Source organism: Pyxicephalus adspersus, chromosome 7, assembly GCF_032062135.1.
Source record: "Pyxicephalus adspersus chromosome 7, UCB_Pads_2.0, whole genome shotgun sequence".
NCBI classification, from domain to species: Eukaryota; Metazoa; Chordata; class Amphibia; order Anura; family Pyxicephalidae; genus Pyxicephalus; species Pyxicephalus adspersus.
Window position 1 is genome coordinate 49,913,596 of NC_092864.1, and position 21,317 is coordinate 49,934,912.

The 21,317-nt window shown below is 40.3% G+C and overlaps 1 protein-coding gene across 1 annotated transcript in view; it reads left to right on the forward strand.

Moving 5' to 3' along the window:
* The first annotated feature begins 2,775 nt into the window (after positions 1-2,775).
* The window catches only part of AGPS (alkylglycerone phosphate synthase), a 106,907-nt gene continuing 88,365 nt past the window's right edge, over positions 2,776-21,317 (forward strand). The window contains exon 1 of the mRNA XM_072418386.1: positions 2,776-3,010. Within this exon, the coding sequence (XP_072274487.1) occupies positions 2,865-3,010 (146 nt within the window). The 5' untranslated portion in view covers positions 2,776-2,864. The remainder of the gene's footprint in view (positions 3,011-21,317) is intronic.

Here is a 21,317-nt window from a genome sequence, read left to right on the forward strand (position 1 = left end):
GTCTACCTGAAAATGTAAAAAGTAAAAGTGCCAATCTCAATGCACATGCATGGGATAGGCATTTTTTTATTTTACATTCTAAGAAATCCCTTGATAATGCATATGATTTTAGGCATATGCAGAATGAACAGCCCACAGCCTCCTGGATATGTGATGTCTTTATCCTAGGAAGCTGCAGGTTTCCCCTTCAGTCTTTACTGCCATGGCAGTAAAGACAGAAGGCGAAGGGTCTATCTCCCAAAGACATCAAATCAAACAATTAAAATAAACACACCAGTAGTGAACTACTGAGCAACTCCCACAGTGTACTTTGCATAGTATTGTATAAAGCAGTTATTGAAACAATAGGAAAGAGAGCCTTGTGCCTCTGAGCTTACCAACCAAGGCTATGTTCAGACTGCGAGTGAGGTTGTGATGTGGTTACTATTTCCTCATGTCAGTGAACAGCTTTCATCAGGGAGATATTACATGTAGCATCTACATTTTTGGCAACAAACGGTACATTTTATTAAAGGTAATAGTATTTAGAAAGTCATTCTAGACAGAGCTCAACTGAAATTGAACATAGCAAGGCATACCTAATAGTGTAAAAAGAACATTGTGATAATGAATCATTAAGTGAACGCAGTTGTCTCTTTTCTGACGCATTTCGCTGTGTGGCTTATTCAGGGGAGCGTATAGACATTAGTTGATGGTTTTACTATATAATGGGGTCTGATAGTTGCAAGTATAATCCCTCAAATGGAGGACGAGTATTTAGGAATATGGGGTTTCAAGGTAGAGAAGAGTTCCTCCAAGAAACTGGTATTAAGTGATCCGGTAACTGTAAGGGTTCCAGGTAGGAAAAAGAATTGCCATGCAGGTAAAATGAGCAGCAGAAGTTCAAGCTTGTTTTTTCAGGCCAGCTAAGGGTGCTGACTGTGTCTCCTGTAATGAGGGGTTTAGTGCCGCTCAATGACACCCACTGTTAAATGTAAAAGCACTGGTTTTTTAGGTGTATATGGCTGAGCTGGAGCCAAGCGGGATTGATCTCACTGCAGGTCTGAACCCACCATAAGGACTTAGAGGGTGGAGGACAAGAGGTGTGGGATTCAAAAAGATGTGTACGAGGTGGAAGGTTTCTATCTGCACAAGGTGACCCTTGTGGCAGGGAGTTCAAGAAATGAAAAGAAACACACTAAAAATCTTGAATGTGGGATGATTGGAGGATATGTGGAGAATGTCTTTAGCAGAGTAGGATGGTATCTAGCGATTAATTCACCTTTATAAGTAGAAACCACATACGTTATATACAGTAATTCAAGCATGATAGTCCCAGCAGCACATACTTGAAAAGGTTTATATATTAATCCTTTCTTATTTTTATTGTACCCTCGAGCAGTGATATGAATGAAAGAAAAAAATAAGACATTTTCACGTTTCTTGGCATATGAAAAAATTCTCAGTGCTTGAACAATTCAAGAGTACCTGACACCTGAATGTCTGTAAAGGTTGAGTTTTGGAAAGAAAACTAAGGATACGTACACAGGTCCAATGGTTCTCGTCCGATATTTGGCTCAGGGCCGATATTGGACGAGAATCTGGCGTGTGCAGTGCCCGTCGTCCTGGCGGATCTACGGATAATGGACGACGAACAATCTTAATGGAAGCGAAGGGGGAGAGCACGCAGTGGGGTGCTGTTCCGTCGTTATCGTCCTCCCTTCCCCATAGAGCAGAATGGTGCTGTATGTACAGTGCTCATCCATGCATGCTGCAGTCCTTAGTCGCTGAAAAGGATCGTGAAAGATCTTTTCCAACGACCGGTACACCTTGCTGTATCTATTCACACAAACAGATTGGAGTATGAGATATCCCAAAGGCTGTTTTACTTCTGCTTCTTCCCAAACCTGTTGGCCTGAAAAGTGGAAGTCATATTCCACTATATTTACAATTTATTGCACTGCGCATGCAGGAGATCACTATTTTTTCCCCATTGAAGAAAAGGCTGATTCAACTAGTCTTGAATGGGGACAGAAAGGGTTTAAAACTCCACCCCCATAAAAAAGTACTTTTTACCTTATAAATAGGGGTTGTCTACCCTTTATTGTAACGTAAAAATTGTACTTTAGGTCCGCTTTAAGAATCTGGTGATAGATATGCTTTAAGCTTGGTTATCCCCCTTCCTATTGTGTGCTATTTCCCCCACCTCTTAGATTGTAAGCTCTTCTAGGCAGGGTCCTCTCCTGTGATACTATCTGTCATCTGCAACCCCTATTTAATGTACAGCGCTGCATAATATGCTGGCGCTATAAAAAACAGTATAATATTATTAGTCATGGCATGGGGGTGGGGGGTTTGTTTAAGGCACCTGGCAGGAAGGTGTTGGGGGTAAAATTAGGGGCATTTTGAGATTTAATCACTGGTAGCAAAATCTGATATAAACAGGAATACAAATCTGAGATATATTCCAACCCTTCCACTGTTCTTTACAAAATACCAATCCAAGCAAACTAGTGAGGCCTTCTATTTGTATTATTCGGCTGTTTGTGGCATTGGAAGTTCTATATGTGAGCAGCTTAGTAAACACATGTGGCTGCAGTTTCTCCTGAGCGCGGTACAATAATCTCTTCAGCCCAGCACAGCTCACAATATAACATCAAGCGTCAAGCGTCAGGGAAAGGGAGACGATTGGCAGCACCGGGTCACGTGACAACCAGTCGCTATTCACTCCCACCAGATGAACTAGGAAGCTGGGACCACGAGAAAAGAAGGCGTTGTGAGGTTGCTAGGCAACGGCGGGCGCGCTGCATGCCGGGACGTCAAAAATAAAATGCCCACGCTGTGACCTCTCCCTTAGGCCCCCCTTCGTCTCACAACACGGAAGCATGGCGACCGCCGAGGGTAACCCGATGTCCGACTCTTCACAGCGCCGACTAAGGGTTCTCTTGGGGCACCTGAAGCCCAGAGCAGCGCAAGCCACCTCTACCAGCGAGCACAAGGCCCCAGCTTCTCCTTCCATCCCTAGGAAGAGGTAGGTAGGGTGGGTGCGCGGGAGGAGCACTGGGTGCGGTCCTGCCATGGCAGCAGGTGGGTGCATACCTATGGGCTGACAATAGTGACATTTCCAGCACCCTGCATGTTGTGGAGAACTACAAGTAGCAGCATGCTCTGCCTGCCAGCATAGATTATAATGAGAGTCAGGTGCAATGGGTAGATCTGTGTTTACATGACATAGCAGGCTCCTGCAATTCACATCTGCTGGGGGCTGAGCCTGGAGGAGTTCACCTCTGGTCACTGACATATTATGAGACAATTACAGGGAGCTCTGACATTTTATTATTACACGTCCTATGCCAGGCTTAGATCCTGTGCCACACACACACACCAATGTTCTGCTGGTCTAGGCTGTGTTTACATGGGGTGGGCAATGCCCACTGCTAGGTGCCAGGGAGCAGATCAATGTTTTCAGGACTTTAACACTAGGAGCAGTTTGGAAATAGATGGGTAAAGGAAGTGGCAATAGATTTATAAAAATGTTTTAAAATCACTCAGCAAGCATTTGCAATGAATTCCCATTCAAATCTATGCTGGTATTGAGCAGCTGTGCAACGCTGCATGTGGCATCTTGGCATTTCCCAAAAAACTCAATGTAACTGCGCCGCCTACAAAATACCTTCAGAAAGGGCTTTTCAACCGCTCTCCTTCATTCTAGTAGTAATAGGGAGGTGACATTTTCTATGTGTTGTAATGTTATATAAGCGTTGGGCTATGTTCAGACTGACTGTGGTGAGCTGCTGCCTGGGGGAGATGTTATGTTACTTCACCCCGGGGGCATCCCTATAGACAATGAATGGGGGTGGCAGTCAAAGTGCCAGTACAGCTCACTGCTGCCAGCTGTGCCAATGCTAGTTGTTTAAGAACCAGGGCCATGCTGCCAGTGGTTGGCTAAGTGCCAGCCCCCAGGAGCTGCACAGGATTTCTGGATCCCAAGGCTGGCCCTATTCTGCCCTTTGTGTCTTTAATAGTCTTTCTAGCTTTACTAAATCTGCATCTGTTGGTAAAATGATTCCATAAAGTTCACCATCTCAGGCAAAATTTAACCCATACTTTGGTTTCTTTTTATACTCCCCTTTGTCTTTTGTCTTAGGCCCAGATTCTGTATCTGAGTGCAGGGCATTGCTGCAGTAATGCCCCAACCACCTGGTCCCCTTGCAAAGATATCTTTACCTGCTGACTCTCTTCTGACCCTGGTACTAATTGCAGAGAAGAGACCCCAACAAATGAGAGTGTGGAGAAGGTGAGGGGTGGTGGCTGGAGAGCCAAGAGATCAGCTTTAGGGAGCTTTCTATTATTCGGCAACAATGCTCTGTTCCTGTGTTGCAGATGTTCTTTTGCTTTGTCACCTTGGCACATGGGCTTCAGGTGGAGAATAAAAGCAACAATGTTAAAGCAAATAGTGGTGGCATTTTCTGCCAGTGCAGCCTTGAGCTGGAAATTATGATTTTGTATTGTAGCACACTAACTGACATCCAGGAAGGACTTGTTTGGACAAATTGCTTGGAAAGTGGTTTCCTAGTGGTGTATTGCTCAGAAAATGTCGAGGAACTGCCAAGCCCCTCCCATTATCAATAAAACACATAAAAAGTTTTCTTTTTCTGCAGACACTTTTCAGGCCATGAGATTGTAATGTGTAATGTGATTTGTGGCACTGTAATGCTCCATGCATCATCTCCTGGTTGGTCTGATGCTCGACTTCCTCCAAAGGCCTGATAAACCATTTCCTAATCACTGACCTGGAACAGGAATCGGTTAGTGAAGTCAGATGTGATCTGCAAGCTTGCTCCAGGTCTGAATGGAGGATTTTGATGGGGTATTAGCCTGACCATTATTGTGCATAGAGTAAGATATGACAAATGTCAGATTCCATATTTCTAATAGTACAGGTTACTATTACAGAGAGGGACAGCTGGTATATTGTCATTACAACATCTGTAATCTCAGTATATGTGGTATTGAATATTTGATCAGGGATTCTATTTCTTTTATCTATTTTCTCTAGTAAAGCTGTATAGAGATAACATGCAACAAATGGAAATCTGACCTTGCACATTGTTTGTATTTTAAAACTATTAGTGTAGTAAATAGGAGATAGTGTTTGATGTGGGGCTTCCTCTTTGTTATAGGACATCACAGGAGGTACATCACCTGATCTTTACCTGATCACCTCTGCTAGCAATACACCAAGCAATGTGCAGGTAGTCTCCAACTGCTTTTAATTGCAGAAGCCCCTTGATAACGACAGCCTTTTTATTTTGATAGGAACTGTCGATAGGTGCTTCCTCTTCATAATTTTGTAATTAAAAGCTCTGATGTGGCACCAACATTAATTTACCAGTGAACGCATACTTTAGATTCCCTTTCTGCCAAGTTTCTGGTGCACAAAAAGTCCCAAAAGTACTTTTTTTTTATTATTATTATTCACCTTCCCTGTCACTTTCTACAAACCGATTTTCCTATGCACATACGTATCTGATACAGGTTGACATTTAAAAATCCGGCAACCTCCGGACCTGGAGTGCCAGATTTTTGAAGGTTATATATGCTGTATATATTAAAATGAAATGACAGTAAATGAAAAGCAATTGAAATTTTAATGTTTACTATTATTAACATTATCATGTATCGCTATCAAGTTTTTTTTTTAGCATTTCCACTTTCTCTGCGAACGACAACGCACAATGTTTGCGTTTTACACCTCTTTTATTTGCTGAATCCATAATGCATACAGCAACAAACAAAATGAGAAGGAAAGCACATGCAAGCAAGACCTAACAGCTTATTCTGGAGTACAGCGCCATCAAAACATAAACCGCACCTCCAGAAAAGTGTAAATTTAAAAATGTGCTCCGAAATCCATACTAGAAAAATGAAGGAACCGAATTATCGATGGCCAGATTTTTGAATGTCAACTTGTATTTCTGGAACACTTGAGTGACACGCCTAGGTAACAGTGAAAATGTTTAGACAGAAGGGTGTGAACCGAGCAGGAATTCTATTGATTCGTAGATTACAGTTAAGAATGTAATTTTTCTAGTTTCTCAGCAGGTTTTCGCTTTCGTTCAATGTGTGAAGTGTTACGTTGTGATTGGTTGAAAATCTGTAACTTACATTCTATCCACCTGCTGTTTTACGTTGTGATTGGTTGAAAATCTGTAACTTACATTCTATCCACCTGCTGTTTTTTTTTCCTTTTTTTTCTAAAGAATATTTGGGGAAGAGTAGAAACATTGAATTTGTATACCCAAACTGGAATTTCTGTAGGAAATATCTCTGCAGAACAATGACAGCGTTGCAGGCAGAGGTAGAACAGTTGGTGTATTATGTTCACAGTGGAGCAGTTGCTGAAAGAAAACCAGTGCCAATCTGTGATCAAACTGCCTTTTGTTTGGAGTGGACAGTCTTTGACATACACCACTGCCAACAACAGCTCATTGGAAACAAGCATTCGTTTTGGGGCCTCTTGAAATCGAAATCTTGCTTGCCATATATTAAGATTGATTCTAGTAGGTCACTGGACACTATTTTATTTGTATTGGATAAATAATAATCCACCTAATATTGATATTTTAGATGTAGGTGAAGCCTGGAGGGCTGTCAGACCCTGGCTTCCTTTATGTGTGGATAATTCTAACCATGGGATCTCCACCATCCATAAGTCCCTTACTCTGTTTCTTCCACCTGATGGTTAGTTCTTCCCCATCTATATCTGTTCAGGCACTATTCTTATTAATAACTAGAATTTAAAAAGCGCCAACATATTACACAGCGCTTTACAGTCTATACTCATGTCACTAAGTGGGGCTCACAATCTGATGTCATATGTCATTAATGTAGTCAAGGAAAATTTTTTCAGAGAAAGCAGATTGACCTAACTATATGTTTTTTTGGAGAGTACCTGGAGGAAACCCATAGACACTCCTTGCCGATAAGAGTCCTGGCCGAGATTCAAACCTGGCACTAGCGCTGCAAAGGGGAGCATGTCTTATCTTCTTCATAATATAAATAAATGGAAAATCATTCGAGGTTCCAAATCTCAAAACCAGCATTTCTAAAAGAAACACACATTTCAAGAGCTGCTGATTTAAAGAAAAATGAATTACATTTATTTCTGTACTTTCAGTCAGTGTCAAATATTTGTTCTGCTTTTAACATGTTTTTGAATATTTTTTTTTTATTTCGGTTTAGCAGATTTGCCTGGTTAAGGTAGAGGCGTTTGTCATTCATGAACCATAACCACTGAATTTATTGGAAGAATTATTCCACTCTTTTTTTGCTATTGTTATCAATGCTCCGATTAATTGGGAACTGCAAAAGTGTTTGATAATTGGCAGCAAAACAGATTGCTTTTGTTTCCAAATTTTCTTCATCTATCACTGTGTTTCTCAACCAGGGTCCTTTAAAGCCCTGGCTTTCTTTCAAAGGATGTTAGGGCTTCCTTGAGCAATGACCTCTCAGGTCAGTTTAATGGACACCAGTGACCTTTTTGGCTATCTGTAATGGTTCACATATGAGGCATCTCTCTTATTAACCACCACATTAATATACTATGCATTGTGAATATAATAATTTATAGCAGGGATTCCCCATGTTAAAAAGGTTGAGTTCTGGCAACAATGGTACAAATTTATGCTATGTACTTTCACAGGCACGGAGAGCTCATCGATTCTGAACGAGTTTCAATACTCTACGTGGTATATTACAAATATCACATTTTCTGCTACTACAAATGGTTGATGACTTTTATATTCTTCAAGTGTCCCCCCCTCCCTATTTTACCTTCCCTTTTTATGCTCTGTCCCCCTGTTGATCAATGTTCTTATGTTGTATTAAAAACTAATAAAAATTGGCTTGAAAAAAAAAAAAAAAGGTTGAGAAACGCTGCTCCATTGTTTGTTTGTTTTCTTTTAGGATCATTGCATCCAAAATTTTTGCTTCTACCTATAGTTTGTTAGAAGCAAATTGCTTTACTCAATTTCAGTAGCGTTCACAAGATCACCATACTGTATTGCTAAGCACTTAGGTACTTGACCTAGATCTGATCACTTGGAACAGCAAAATTCAATAACTGCCTGATTGTCTTTTTTTCAATAGAGTCTACACTACATTATTTGTTTTAAGTTATTGACTTTGTATGGTCATCTGTATTCTCACCATTCCTTCCCTTTCAGAGTAGAAGGTTTGCTGGAAGCCTCCCCAAAAGTTGTCCACTTCCTCCTCCCAAACGCTGCTGAAATTTTTAAAACTGTCTAAAGACCCAGCAAATTTTTATGTTTGCAATCAAATAAATAAAATCCCTACACCAGTGAACTTAGCCACTTGCAAAAGCTTAGCAGTTACTGCCTGTTACCACCAAAAATACCACTAGTCTGAGCATGCTTTTAGGTAGTGTTTGCAGCTTCTGGGAACTTATCGGCTCAGGTATATGTCCAGTATACTTCTGGCTGTTCAAAACATAAACGCTAAGGAAGTTGTCTGCTACAAAGGGTGTGTGAGGTCATTGTCATTCACTGTCTCCAACCACATGGATTTTACACTCGCTGTGTAATGTGTCAAAAAGTACTAGTTACTGTTCTGCTAGATGTGTTTTTTTTCTTCGTTATTGCAACATATAACTGTGTCATAATACTGAACAATGAACTTCTTCAACTTCCTTAGAGAAATGAAGTAAAGTTGTGAAATATTTCAACTATTTTTAATGGCTGAAAGTGGTGAAAGTAGTTACGGCACTAAACTTGTCAGCCATGTAAAAAGTAAAGTCACTATACAATACAACGGATTAAAAAAATGCAGTTTTAATGTTTGTTTGATAATTGTTATGGACACAGCCATAGTGGCTAATGCATGTCCTAGTTCTGGCTTTTCAATGTTCAGAAATGTTTGTGTGTTTCTGCTGATTTTCACACCTTATTACTGTTACTGTAAGTACTTTTTTGCATTGTAGGAGTACCCTAGAGACTTGGGGTGATGGAGCAGAAATTAGGGGACACAGGCGTCTGGCACACCCATAATGGTTACAATATTACACAATAATTGTGTACACAATATTACAATGTTAGCACTCTGGACTTTGCAGCTCTAGGTCCCAGGTTTTGAATCTGATCCAGCACAATAACTGCATGGAGTTTGCAGGTTCTCTCTGTGTTTGTGTCGGTTTCCTCCTGGTAGGAGGGGTACAGTTGCAGTAAATTTATATATAAAAACATGGTTTCTCAGTGGTTAGCACTCTATGGACTGTGTACAGCACTGCGTAATATGTCAGCGCTTTATAAATATTATATAATAAAAAATCCATTGGCTGAATGTGCATATTTTGTTCATGTAAGAATAGGAAAATTGTTTCAGCAGCAATATAGGACTATATTATCTATAGTGATCTATACGGTACCACTTAATACCTTTAATCTCGAGTAGTTTAATATTTGCAATAGATAATATAATCCCCACATTGTAATAATAGTGGTCCTAGGCATTTCACTAATCAGATAACAACCTATGGTAATCTCAAAAGATTGAAGGTGAAGTGTGCAGTGGATTGCAACAAGAATTGTGGTATGCTTGTATTTACTTTCTTCAAAGGCAAGACGTAATAGATGAAGGGTAAAGCAATGGATCAGGTTATTTTATGGAAAATGGTATAGTAAACGGTATATTCAAACCTTTAGTTTAGGTTCCTATAGTTTTTTTTAGCACCTTTGTGAAAACTTCTGAAAAGCATTGGCTCTTGGCTCTTCCCTAACGTGGATTGTTCTAGAAATAATTGGGTTTGTGTCCGCCTTTTTTATGTGCACTGGTGCAAAAGACTGGTTTTAGGGCCCATTCACACCAGTACACTATGGAAATATTTATTTTTATGCACCTGGAATGTTTGTTAAACAAGTTGCTGTCTTGCAGTGCATGTGTTGCCCTTTGTGGTGTTGGGTAGCTCATTTAAAAGAATAAAGTGCCATACCCAGATGATGGTAAGGGGTGACATAACACACATAATCGCATGGACACTAAAACTCAAATTAACTTTTCCTACATTGTTTTCTATGCATCTGTAATGTGTATAGCTGATTTAAACTTACAGTTTAGTAATATCTTCTTGAAAAAATCAGTTGCAATGCCTGACCACTGCCAGTGTTCTGTAAAGAAACTTCTCTGATGAAGCAGCGGCTCACATTAGAGGTCGGGTTTAGGCAAAGCTCATTCTCCCTGATGAATAGAGAGTGCTAGGTCTGATTCAGCAGAGGTTGTATTGGAAGTCCTCCCTTCTTCCCAACCTAAAGTAATCTACCCTTCCCCTTCATGAATTTATGATGAGGCCTTGTTAACATGCATGTCCATGCTGAAACATCTGCAATGTACAGCAACAGAGATATGCGCAGGTGTGCTGGGTTGCTGTTCAATCTTAAAAGCACCCCAGATACACCTTACTATGTTTCCATTTGATGTGGTGTATTGGGCTTCCCATTTAAATTATTTGGGCGCTGAATACAACACATGGCAACGCACCTGATCTCTTGGCAGTTAAAGCTTTCAGACCTTGCCTGGACCCAGGACACAGGTCAGACAGTCATCCATATGAAAATCTTCATGCATTGTGTTTTTGAAGGTGCTTAGGCTGCATACACTCGTGCAATAATTGTCATTGGAAAGGAACGACAAACTACTGCACGATGCATGAACGAGTGCTGTACATACAACACCGTTCTGCTCTATGGGGGGGGGGGGGGGGGAGATTGACAAATCGGCACCCCGCTTTGTGCTCTCCCCCTTCACTTTCATTAAGATCGTCCGTGGATCCGCCAGGATGGTCGTTTTGACGACAGTCGTTGTACACATGCCACATTCTTGTTGAATATCGGCCCTGAGACGATTATCGGACGAGAACTATTGCAAGTGCGTACATGGCCTTATTAATAGGTGTGAAAGCTCCTTTACTTGCCAAGGTTTTTTTTTATTATTTAGCTAAATGTTGGCAATAAACCTGTGGTTGTGTTGAGAATAATCCTAATATTATATCAGGTTAGCTGGAAAAGGCTTCTTGGCACAACTGTGTGTGAACTAATAGGTATATAGTGGAACAAAGTTTTTATTACCAATTAATTATAATATTTAATCTATTAGGAGTACCTTATACAATGTTCAAAAGAAGCAATGACGAATAAAAGAATATTACTATGTACCTGTGTTACTTGTACTTTGCATGCTTTCTACACTATACACAAGCCCTATATTTGTATCTTCGAAAAACAGTAACTTTCTCATATTTTGTTCTCTGTGCAGCTGACGTCTTTAGTAACCTAAAGCTAATAAGTGTCCTCTGCAAACTTGAGATGGAACTTGCCACCATTATATACCAAGATGGCTGGCAGGCCAAGATTGCTGGTCATTTTTTCTTCTCTTTTTCTTTTGCTAAAGCAAACTCATTAACATTTTATAACCAGAATGAACCTCTAAAATGCTTAGTAGACACCTTCATCCAAATAAGCACAGGAGCCAATAGAGAAGTTGTCTGGCACCTGGCTTTGTTTTTTTTGTTTTTTTTGTGGGCTTTACTGATGTAGGAACCAAATGTCTTTAACACTTCAAGCTCTTTTTATAAAGCAGGGAATCTGCAATTCCTTCAAACATTCCCTGGTAGAGAATCCATTACTGCCATTGAAACGCATGGACCTTGAAGATTCTTCACCAGGGAATGGTATCAGTTGTTCTTGCATAAGCTACACCTACCTAGCTACTTCCTGCATCAGTAATGGAAAAAAAAAACCCACTGACACTTTTTTTTGGACTTAATGTAAACACCAATGAAACAGTGTAGAATTTTTTGGACGTTCATTCTTCAGCCCACACAAACATTATTTCCTCTTTTTACAAATAAAGAAGTCAGTCTAGGCCGTAGGGGGAGTTGGCCACATTCGTCATATTCCGGAGGACATTCGTATATTCCATGTCATTTGGATGGTTGTTCCTAAAATGTAGTGTGAACAATTCTGTTTTCAAGACAAGATATAAAAGGCAACAATTGGTGCAGCTCTGTCTTCATGAATACCTCAGTAATGTATTTTAATTATAAGCAATGTAAGTGCCTAGTTTGGGGAAGGGAGAATCAGCAGAAAGAGCATGTCAGTGCTCATGGGTAAACAAGTAGAATGTTGATAGAAAGAGCAGAGTGGTGGAGAGACGAGTTGGCTGATTCTTTTGCTGTCCCAAAAAAAAGCTTTCTCGTTGCCTTGCCAGAGAGGGTCTGGTTGAGTGGCAAATCTCTGGACTAAGTGAACAGAAATGCAAATCCTTTAGCAAGTAAAATCACACTTCTATATACTTCACATGTGTATTTAGTGGTTTGTCTGCAATATCAATTCACCTTTCCATTCACTGTCTGTTATGTGGATCATAAAGTGGAAGTAAACCTTTGTGACTCGCCTATCCCCGTCCTATTGTAGGGCATTGCCACCTTGCCTTTTTTTTCTTCCTAGAGACTTATCTTTGGCCATCTCCCCTCTTATTGTGTGTTAATTCCCCCACCTACCAGAGTGTAAGCTCTTTGGGGCAGGGTCCTCTCCTGTGTCTCTGTCTGTATTCGTCTGTCACTTGCAACCCCTATTTAATGTACAGCGCTGTGAAATATGTTGGCGCTATATAAATCCTGTTTAATATTAAAAATAATAATCTTGCTTGGCTGTGCCTGTATTCATCCCCTGAACATGCAAGTGAAGCTGGATTGTTGGGTTTACCTGGCAAACAAAGCCGACGCTGCGCAAGCACAGCTCAGCTTCTTTTACATTTCCATGGTGACGTCAGGCGGGTAAGACATTGATATTGCAGATATTGCAGAAGGGGCATCGCTTCTCTCTTTCTGCAATAACCACCTGCCTGATCCTGTAGTTGTAATGTGGGACTTTGGTTGCCCTTTAAGTTCACTGTGTAAATGGACGCAGCCACCGCATAAAGTACTGGAAGAATGTTACTTTTTTAAAGGTTTTAGGTATATGGTATTGGTAAATGCTTGGAAAAAATTACTAATTCTGCTATGGAAGGCTTTCACAATGCATATAACTACGTCATTGTGCTTATGTGGTTGGTCTCTTCTTCTCTAAGTTGAAAACATTGTTCTGTGACTTCAGACAGTGCTTCCTTTCTGTGGATGTTGATATCCAGGAAACGTTAGTTTTAAAATTTTTATTCTTCCTGAATATAGATAATTAGGAGCAGACCACTTTAAAGCATGCCTGTGGATATGTACAACTATTGAAATGGTACAAGTTTTCTAAAATAAGCATGTTTATTATTGGTTGGCCAGTCACTCTGCTTGCCTTACATATTCTGCATCTCTGTACAGCTTTCACTAACTTAGTTTTTTCGGATACATGTTCGTTGTCGGTGCCAGTTCTTCACATGGATCCCACACTTTGAAGACGCTTAGACCCCAAAATTTTAGCATTTATAAAAGAATTAGGCCGGCCTACTGTAGCCATTAGGTTTACTTTTCATGGGGCTTGTTCACATTTATGGCTGAACAGTTGGGAAAGTGGTTTTCTAGCATTGCTTAAAAAACAATAATCACAAAGCCCTCTCATTATAACGGAAACAAGTTTATAAGTTATAGAAGCAGTTATAAGTGTTTAAGCTGAACTAATCTAAAAATAAAAAAATTACACTTGCATTTAAACCCGCAGGTCCCTCGATGGCCTTCCAATATTCCGGTCCTGCGTCGTCCTGGAATTACTCTTTTTCTCGCCGCAGATGAAGTCCTGGGCGCCACCATCTTCTTTCTTATCTTCCGTCTTCTTCAGTCTTCTTTCTTCGTCACCCGATCTGCACTGTGCAGGTGCAAGATTGGGTGGTATAGCTGCTGTGAACAGCGCATGCGTGCAATCAGGATTTTTTTCCACTAGGAGGTAATGTGCCCGAGATAAGGGCATGTGTTGAGGGAGCAGCCAGAGCTCTGCGCTCCCATTAAGTCTTGATCGTACTTAAAAGGGCGGTGCTGCACCCTTTTTTAGGTGTGTTGCACTTAAAAGTGCAAGTGTGTTGAACTTAAAAAAACAAAACAAAAAAACCCAGCATTTTACCTTCATAGAAGTGTTTCTTTCCCTCCAGTTCCTGCCTAAGACAACTACAGCACTAGAAAACCACAACTATGGTGGTATTCAGGCATTTGATAAGTGTTTGCAAATGTCTGTAAATCAACCTACAAACATAACTAGCTGTCCCTGTGTTTTGCATGGATTTCCTCCTACATCCCCAAAACTTTCCTTTACCTTAGTTAGCTTTCCCTCAAAATTGTCTCGTGTTTATGACCCATAATTATGGTGGGCTTTGTAAATGCTTATGTAATATGTTGGCAAAATATAAATACAAATTAAAGTGGAATTAAATCCTACTCTAAAAAAATGCAATCAAAAAGGTCTTTTATGGCAGAAGGGATATACTTGCATATGCATATCATGACATAATTTTGTTTTTTTGAAGAAGAAGATGGTGAGCAGGCAGGGAAACATGCTTTATTCCAGAATGAACATCACCTGTTCCCTTGGACTAATAATTCTGCCTGATCACATATTTTCTTTGCAGAAGATTGCATACACACGTACAATAATTGATGTTGGAAAGGATATTTCACGATCAAACGAAAAAAAATTTTCCTTTCAAACGACAAAAGACTGCACAATGCATGGTCGAGCGCTGTCCATACAACTCTGCTCTATGGAGAGGAAAGGGGTGAGAATGACAGTGGCACCCCGCTGAGCTCTGTTCCCTTCACTTCAATTACGAATGATGGTCGTGCATGGATCCGGCAGGACAAAACCATGAACAACGAGCACTGTACACATGCCAGATAGTCGTCCGATATCCGCCCTGAGGTGATTATCAGACGAGAATCATCTGAGGTGTGTGTACGTAGCCTAATTCCACTTTAATAATATAAATGTTAGTCTGTGGGCACCCAATCATGGACAGGTAGGGCAGGCTGTGTGACCTGATTTTTTTTTACACCACTAGAGTGTTTATTTTCCACTATTTCAGGAGCAGTATTTAAATCCCAGCTACTGGTGGTGTCTGGTGACTCTCCAAGTGGTCTTTAATAACAAAATGCAATCTTTTTATATAGAGGAAAGTAATATGATTTGGAGTGACCATAATGATGAGCTGTCATGCTATGGGGTATTGTGGTTCCAGCTTTGACAGGTAGTAGTGAGTATTTATGGTTAATCTACCCATGGAAGGCTTTAGGCCTTGATGTCTGGCTTGATGCCTGGAGTCTTATTTTCCTGGCAGTAACACTTACAGTAAACAGGGCAAGCAGACACATTCCATCGCTGATCCTCTCATCTTGTGTACAGGCGGCTGTCATGAAGGTAGATTTCCTGACTGCTAAAAGTGAAACGCGCTGCCTGTGTTTTATGGCTTTAATCCAGTTTAACGAGGCAAGTAAAAATCTTAAAGGAGCTGGTTCCTAAGGAAAATGCAGCAGCGTGTTACTGTTTTACAGGCAATACTTTAGCTAGTGATTTATCCCTTTTTATTTTGATACTTTAAATGTTGGAGATGTTGGCACAGTAATGGTATAGAGTACCTGAAATTGAGAATATTCTTAAAATGTTGTTACATTGAATTTTTTTGCCTTTAAGTGGCTGTTTTTGTTTATCAAGGTCTCAGTCCAAAGATGTTTGTAATCAGAAATCCAGGTCTTACATCAGCGTCTAAAATGTGCAAAGTGGACTCCTAATCGTGAGTAAACGCTCAAGGTTTGGTCTTCCATCATCATCTGAAAGTTTGGCCGGATGTAATGGGAGCACTTGAGCCCTCCACAATCGGCTTCCATTCAGTCCTACTCCATCCTGGATTCTTTCTTCGCTCAGATGTGGAGTGACCAGCGGGCACCGCAATGGTCTTTTTTTCTACCTGCTTCTTCCTATGTCACCCAATCTTGCACTGTGCAGGTGTGATATGGGTGACATTTCCTACTGTAAATGTAAAAAAAAGTGCAGATTATTAATACACAGTAGGCTCACAATCTAATGTCCCTACCATAGTCATATGTCCTTAACACAGTCCAAGGTCAATTTTGGGGGAACCCAATTAACCTAACTACTTGTTTTTGGAATGTGAGAGAATACCAGAGTACCCGTAAAACCCAAACACGGAGAGAACCTGCAAACTCCATGCAGATAGTGTCCTGGCCAAGATTTAAACCTGGGACCTAGCGTTGCAAAGGCCAGAGTGGTAACCTTTGAGCCACCGTGCTGCTCACTGCACATGTGGTAAGATCTGTGGGGGGAAAGCTTCTTGTGCACATGCCCAATCTCGGGCATGTTGCAAAAAAAGAGCAGCCCGCAGCCTCCTGGGATAAGTGACTTATGTATCCCAGGAGACAAACTGCTGACGTTTCAAGCCTGGAGAAACTCTTTCTCAAGCCCATACAACTAGAGTCTGTACTATGCCTGATATTCGGGACACAAATAAGCCAATATATACTAATATTCTGTGCAGCGTTAGGGGACACAAATTGTCCTTACCGTACTATGCAGTGTGCAGGGCACAGAGGAGCCATTCTATACAACACAATGTATTTAGGATACACACTATCCCTTATATATTATACAAACTACCCATTCTATACTCTGCAGTACAAAGACCACCATGTTTCACTGTTCATGAAGTCACTGATGTGAAAGAAGTATGGACAGAACTCTACTTGTTTATTTCCTAGAAATGTGGGGCCATCGTGACTTTTAGGCAGCTAACATCAGGAATTTTGCATTTAGAGATTTGCATGCACCTTATTGGTAACTGGTTTGTAAAATCATGTGTAGGTTTTGGTAGAAAAAATGCTTTAATATATTCCCCAGCAATATATAGTCAAGCTGGAGTTTCCCTTTAAATCTAAGCTCATTTCCAGGAGTGGATTTCCCTTTTCTCAGAAGCGGCTTGCAGCCTCATTCAGTGGTGATCTCAGGAAGTAACTAGAGCCTGCGCTGCATTCACAATAGGATATGTAAAGGGTTCATATCCTGCAGTGACATCTGGCGTCTGCTTTGTCTGACTGCAGATTTCTCTCCAGAGCCTGATTCACATGTGCTCAGCAAGTCCGCATGACTCAAAATGGATGCTGAGCAGTTAGTAGTGATATATGGAGCCATAAACCAGAGCAAGTCTCTGCATCCTTGTTTGTGTGCTCCTAGGAGCATCAGATAAATAGTCCTCATCACAGGATGTTTTTTAGATTTTTTTTTTTTTTTTTAAACAAGATTTTATTTCTATTTATTTTTACTTCTTCATTATTTTGTGCAAGGCATTGTGGGTAACCTATAAAAAGCAAACATTGTTTCAGGATTAGCAACATTTGAGTTTATGAAGTTAAACAGTAGAATTAACAATATTTTAATATAGAGGATAAAACCCCAATGACTTATTGCTTAAATGCTGAGATTTATTTTTGCGATGAGCTACTGTATTTTTACATACTTATTCCTTCTTTCTGGAAGTTTTGATTGATTCATTCATTAGTTCTCGTTTGAAGTTGTTTAAAACTTTCCTTTTACATGGGTTTCTTTATTTAAAATGTTAAAGCAGACCTAAACTGATCGCACCTTAAATTCCACAGGTCCTTCTCGATTCTTACTGAAAAAGTCCGCTATCGGGTCCCACGTTGTCCTGAAATTTTCCTTCCTCCTGCCACCATCTTCAGTTGCCTTCTTCCTTCTTCTGGCTACATCACCCAATCTCGCACTGCGCAGGAGGGAGATCTGGTGATGTATCCCGCTGTATAGGGGGAAAAAAAAGATTGCGGATCTCACTGTGCATGCATAAGATAGACATCTCTTTTCCCCTTAGTGTAGGAAAATGCCACTTCTTCACATGTCCAAGGCATGCACAGAAGGAGCAGCCAGAGCCTCCTTGGATGCGTGATGTAGATATCCGGTGAGGCTCTGCACTCCCATTCTGTCTTGATCGTCGCGGGGAGGGACTTCACCTCCAGTTTTTTAAAAGAATTTTTTTTTTTTTTTTTAAAAGAGCTGTCCACTCTTTTATGTAAAGTAAAAATTTTAGTTTGCGTTTGCTTTAAATTGCACTTGTGGCAATGGATTTCAAATTGTTGGCAAAGAAGTGGGTAAGAAAGGTAGGCTTTGTTTATTTCCAATTCCCCTAAATAGTATGCTGGGTCTCTTTTTGTAAGCAGCCGCTGTCGGGAGTGTAGAATATTTCAGTCTTTGATGATGGACAACTCGGGCAACTTGGTTCCCATTCATAACACACACCGTTATGGAGGTACATTGGGCTGTACCTTAGAGATAACAAATGCAGTGAATGTGGTGGTTTGGCGGAGGAAAAACCTGCAATGGGTTCTTCTAATGATGACACCAGACCAATGTACCTCCATAATGGTTTGAGGTATGTATGATAACCAAGTTGTCTATTATCACCCAGGAACATCTTCCCAATAATATATCATCAGTTTGGGTTATACAGATATCTGTCATGCTTGCTGCACTTAAGTGTTGACAGTGGTTCTTGAGATGTTAAAAGGTGGCCTTTCTTAGATTGTAAGCTTTTTTGGGCAATGTCCTCTCCTCCTGTGCAAAGCAAATTCTCTCCTCAAAAAGCTAGTTATCTTTCAACTGTATCCGTACAACCTATTGATCTGATCTGCTTTTAAAAAGATGGTTGGTTGGTCAGGGAAAAGTCAGAGTTTCATAATGGTGAACCCTAAAGCTACGTACACACGTCAGATTTTTATCGCCCGATAATCGGCATCGGCCAATTATCGGGCGAAAATCTGCGTGTGTACAGAGTAAACGGAGCTACAAAAAGAGCAACACCTTCCGAATGAGGATGAATTATTCCGCAATGCCTTCTGCTTCAGAGGTCAATGTGGCCTTGTTTTAAATTGTTAAATGTGTAAAGCCCAGCCTCAGGTTCACTTCCCTCTAACCCAGTGTTCTCCCCAGCCCCTTTTAGCTGGTGTACCACCCAACACTTTTCAGTAACCATCTGGCTGTTTTTGGGTAGTTACTGAAGAGTTGGGTCACAATACAGGGGCCACCTACAATTTCTTCCCACCCGGATTAAAAAAAATTGTGTCTTGAACACTGCTAACTTATTGGTATTGTTGGTATTTTTAGTTTGCCGTTTGATTTTTAATGTTCTTTTGACTTTTTGATTGTTGTTGTTTGCAGGTTGCTTCCGATTTATTGTTTTGACAGGCAGCTAAGAGACCAAAGGTTCAGATATAGGCATATTGTCATAATAAAGCAAAATTAAAAAAAGTCTGTTCATAAATGATGCCAAACGGGAACAAATAGTAAAGTAAAAAGTATAAATTCTTGATTAAGAATTTGTACTTCAGACACCTCAAGTGCCTCCAGTTGTATTATGTTTTCAGAAAGTCTGGCCCCATATGTTATGTATTCTTTCAATATCAAAAACTGGGTGTAGAGCTCTGCGAGTTTGGATGCAATAACGGCCAAATATGTTAATAAACCTGTCTAGCTTCATTAATAAATTCTTCTAGACATGTAAATACCAATCAGTTACTGATTAACATATAATTCAATGCACAAATCTGGCCAAACAGCTGAATACAACAATGACATGCATATCATGAGTTCCCTGCTGTATATAGTCCTGTGTAAGCCTTCCTGTGACTTCCTTACCACTGCCATATATATCCATAATATATACTGGGGGGCATTTTGTTTTACATGTGGACTGTGATTGACCACATCTTAATCCCAGATCTGGGTACAATCTCCCATACCATTCCCTCATTTATATATACCCTACTCAAAAGCCTCCTTAGCAAAGTTTCTGTATTTCTGCTGGCCGACTAATGATGCCAATAAGACTGCCATGACAGACCAGTGCCTGTGCTATGCACATTTCACCTCGCATTGATTTGCTATTTACACAGCACAGACTGATGACGCTGCAGCCGACTGCAAACCAAAAGCTTCCATGTGCAGAAACCCCATACAGATGGCAGGGCCTGTGGAAGCCAGAAAACCTCACTCTACATGTTACAATCTGACTGTACAATCTTTGTTAGATAGTAAATTATGTGGTGTAAAATTCCATTTTATGGGATTATCCTATTTCTTCTCTCTGCTGGAATCTAACATAAATTCTTAGATTGTAAGCTCTTCGGGGCAGGGTCCTCTCCTCCTCCAGTGTCACTGTCTGTCATTTGCAACCCCTAATAATGTACAGTGCTGCGTAATATGTTGGCGCTCTATAAATACTGTTTAATAATATCATTTAATATTCTAACAACATGGTGATTTTTTTTTAACCCCTTTGTGGATAAAATAGGAAAGGGGTCCTGAACCAATCTTCATCTGTGTCTTATTGGAAGGGGTTTCTTTAATTTCCCATCCAGTACACACAATAGGAAGTGAGAGAAATTCTTCCAGACATTGGGAAAAATCGACCACAGATCCAGCCTACCATTGAAAGATTTCCATTCTGTTCCAGTGTCAGTTCAACATGTTGGATTTTTCTCACTTGCTCAGATCCTGGGACAAATTGGGTGGAAACTAATAAAAGTTTTTACATGATAACTGTTGGTGCTTTATTGCACTTTGGAAGGAAGCTCATGTGCCTGTATGTTGTGATGCTCTGCTATGCTCTCTACTATATTTTTACAATGGGGTGCAACAATCTGCAGCACACATTGTGCATTGCATAGCACATAAATAACCAAGTCAATGAAGACTGATACCCAAAATTCCAATTCCCTGTTTGTTTGATTTTGTGTTCTCATCTATTGATAATCCAGCATGCCTATATCATGCCAATCTAAGAAAATCAGAGCAGTTTCCCCTAGCAACTAATTTAGCATTATCTCTTATTGCTCTTAGTGTTCCAGATTTTTCTAGCTCAGTCCCAATGTTGCGGTATTCAATTTAATAATGCTTCTGCGTTGTAAAAGCAAAATAGAATAAAACCTGGAGCTGACAAAGGGCCCTTTTTTAAAATTTTTATTCTTGAATCTGAAGGAAGCAAAATCCCAAGAAAGCATGATGTTGCTGTGATATATAAATGACAGCCTCCCTTGAAGAATGTTAGTTAGCTAAGGCCAATGCCTCCCTTTATTGTAATATCTGCTCAGTGTGATTGAACAATGAGGAATCTGGGGCTGGCTTCTGCAAAGAATAATAGTGCGGTAAAGAAGAAGGTCTACAGTGGAGTAAGACTGCCACTTAGTGGTGAGAAGTGTGTAGTGCTGGTGGATGTTTCATTTCTTTTTTTTTTATTAACCATTTGAAAACCATGTGACGGGAGGGTCTTGT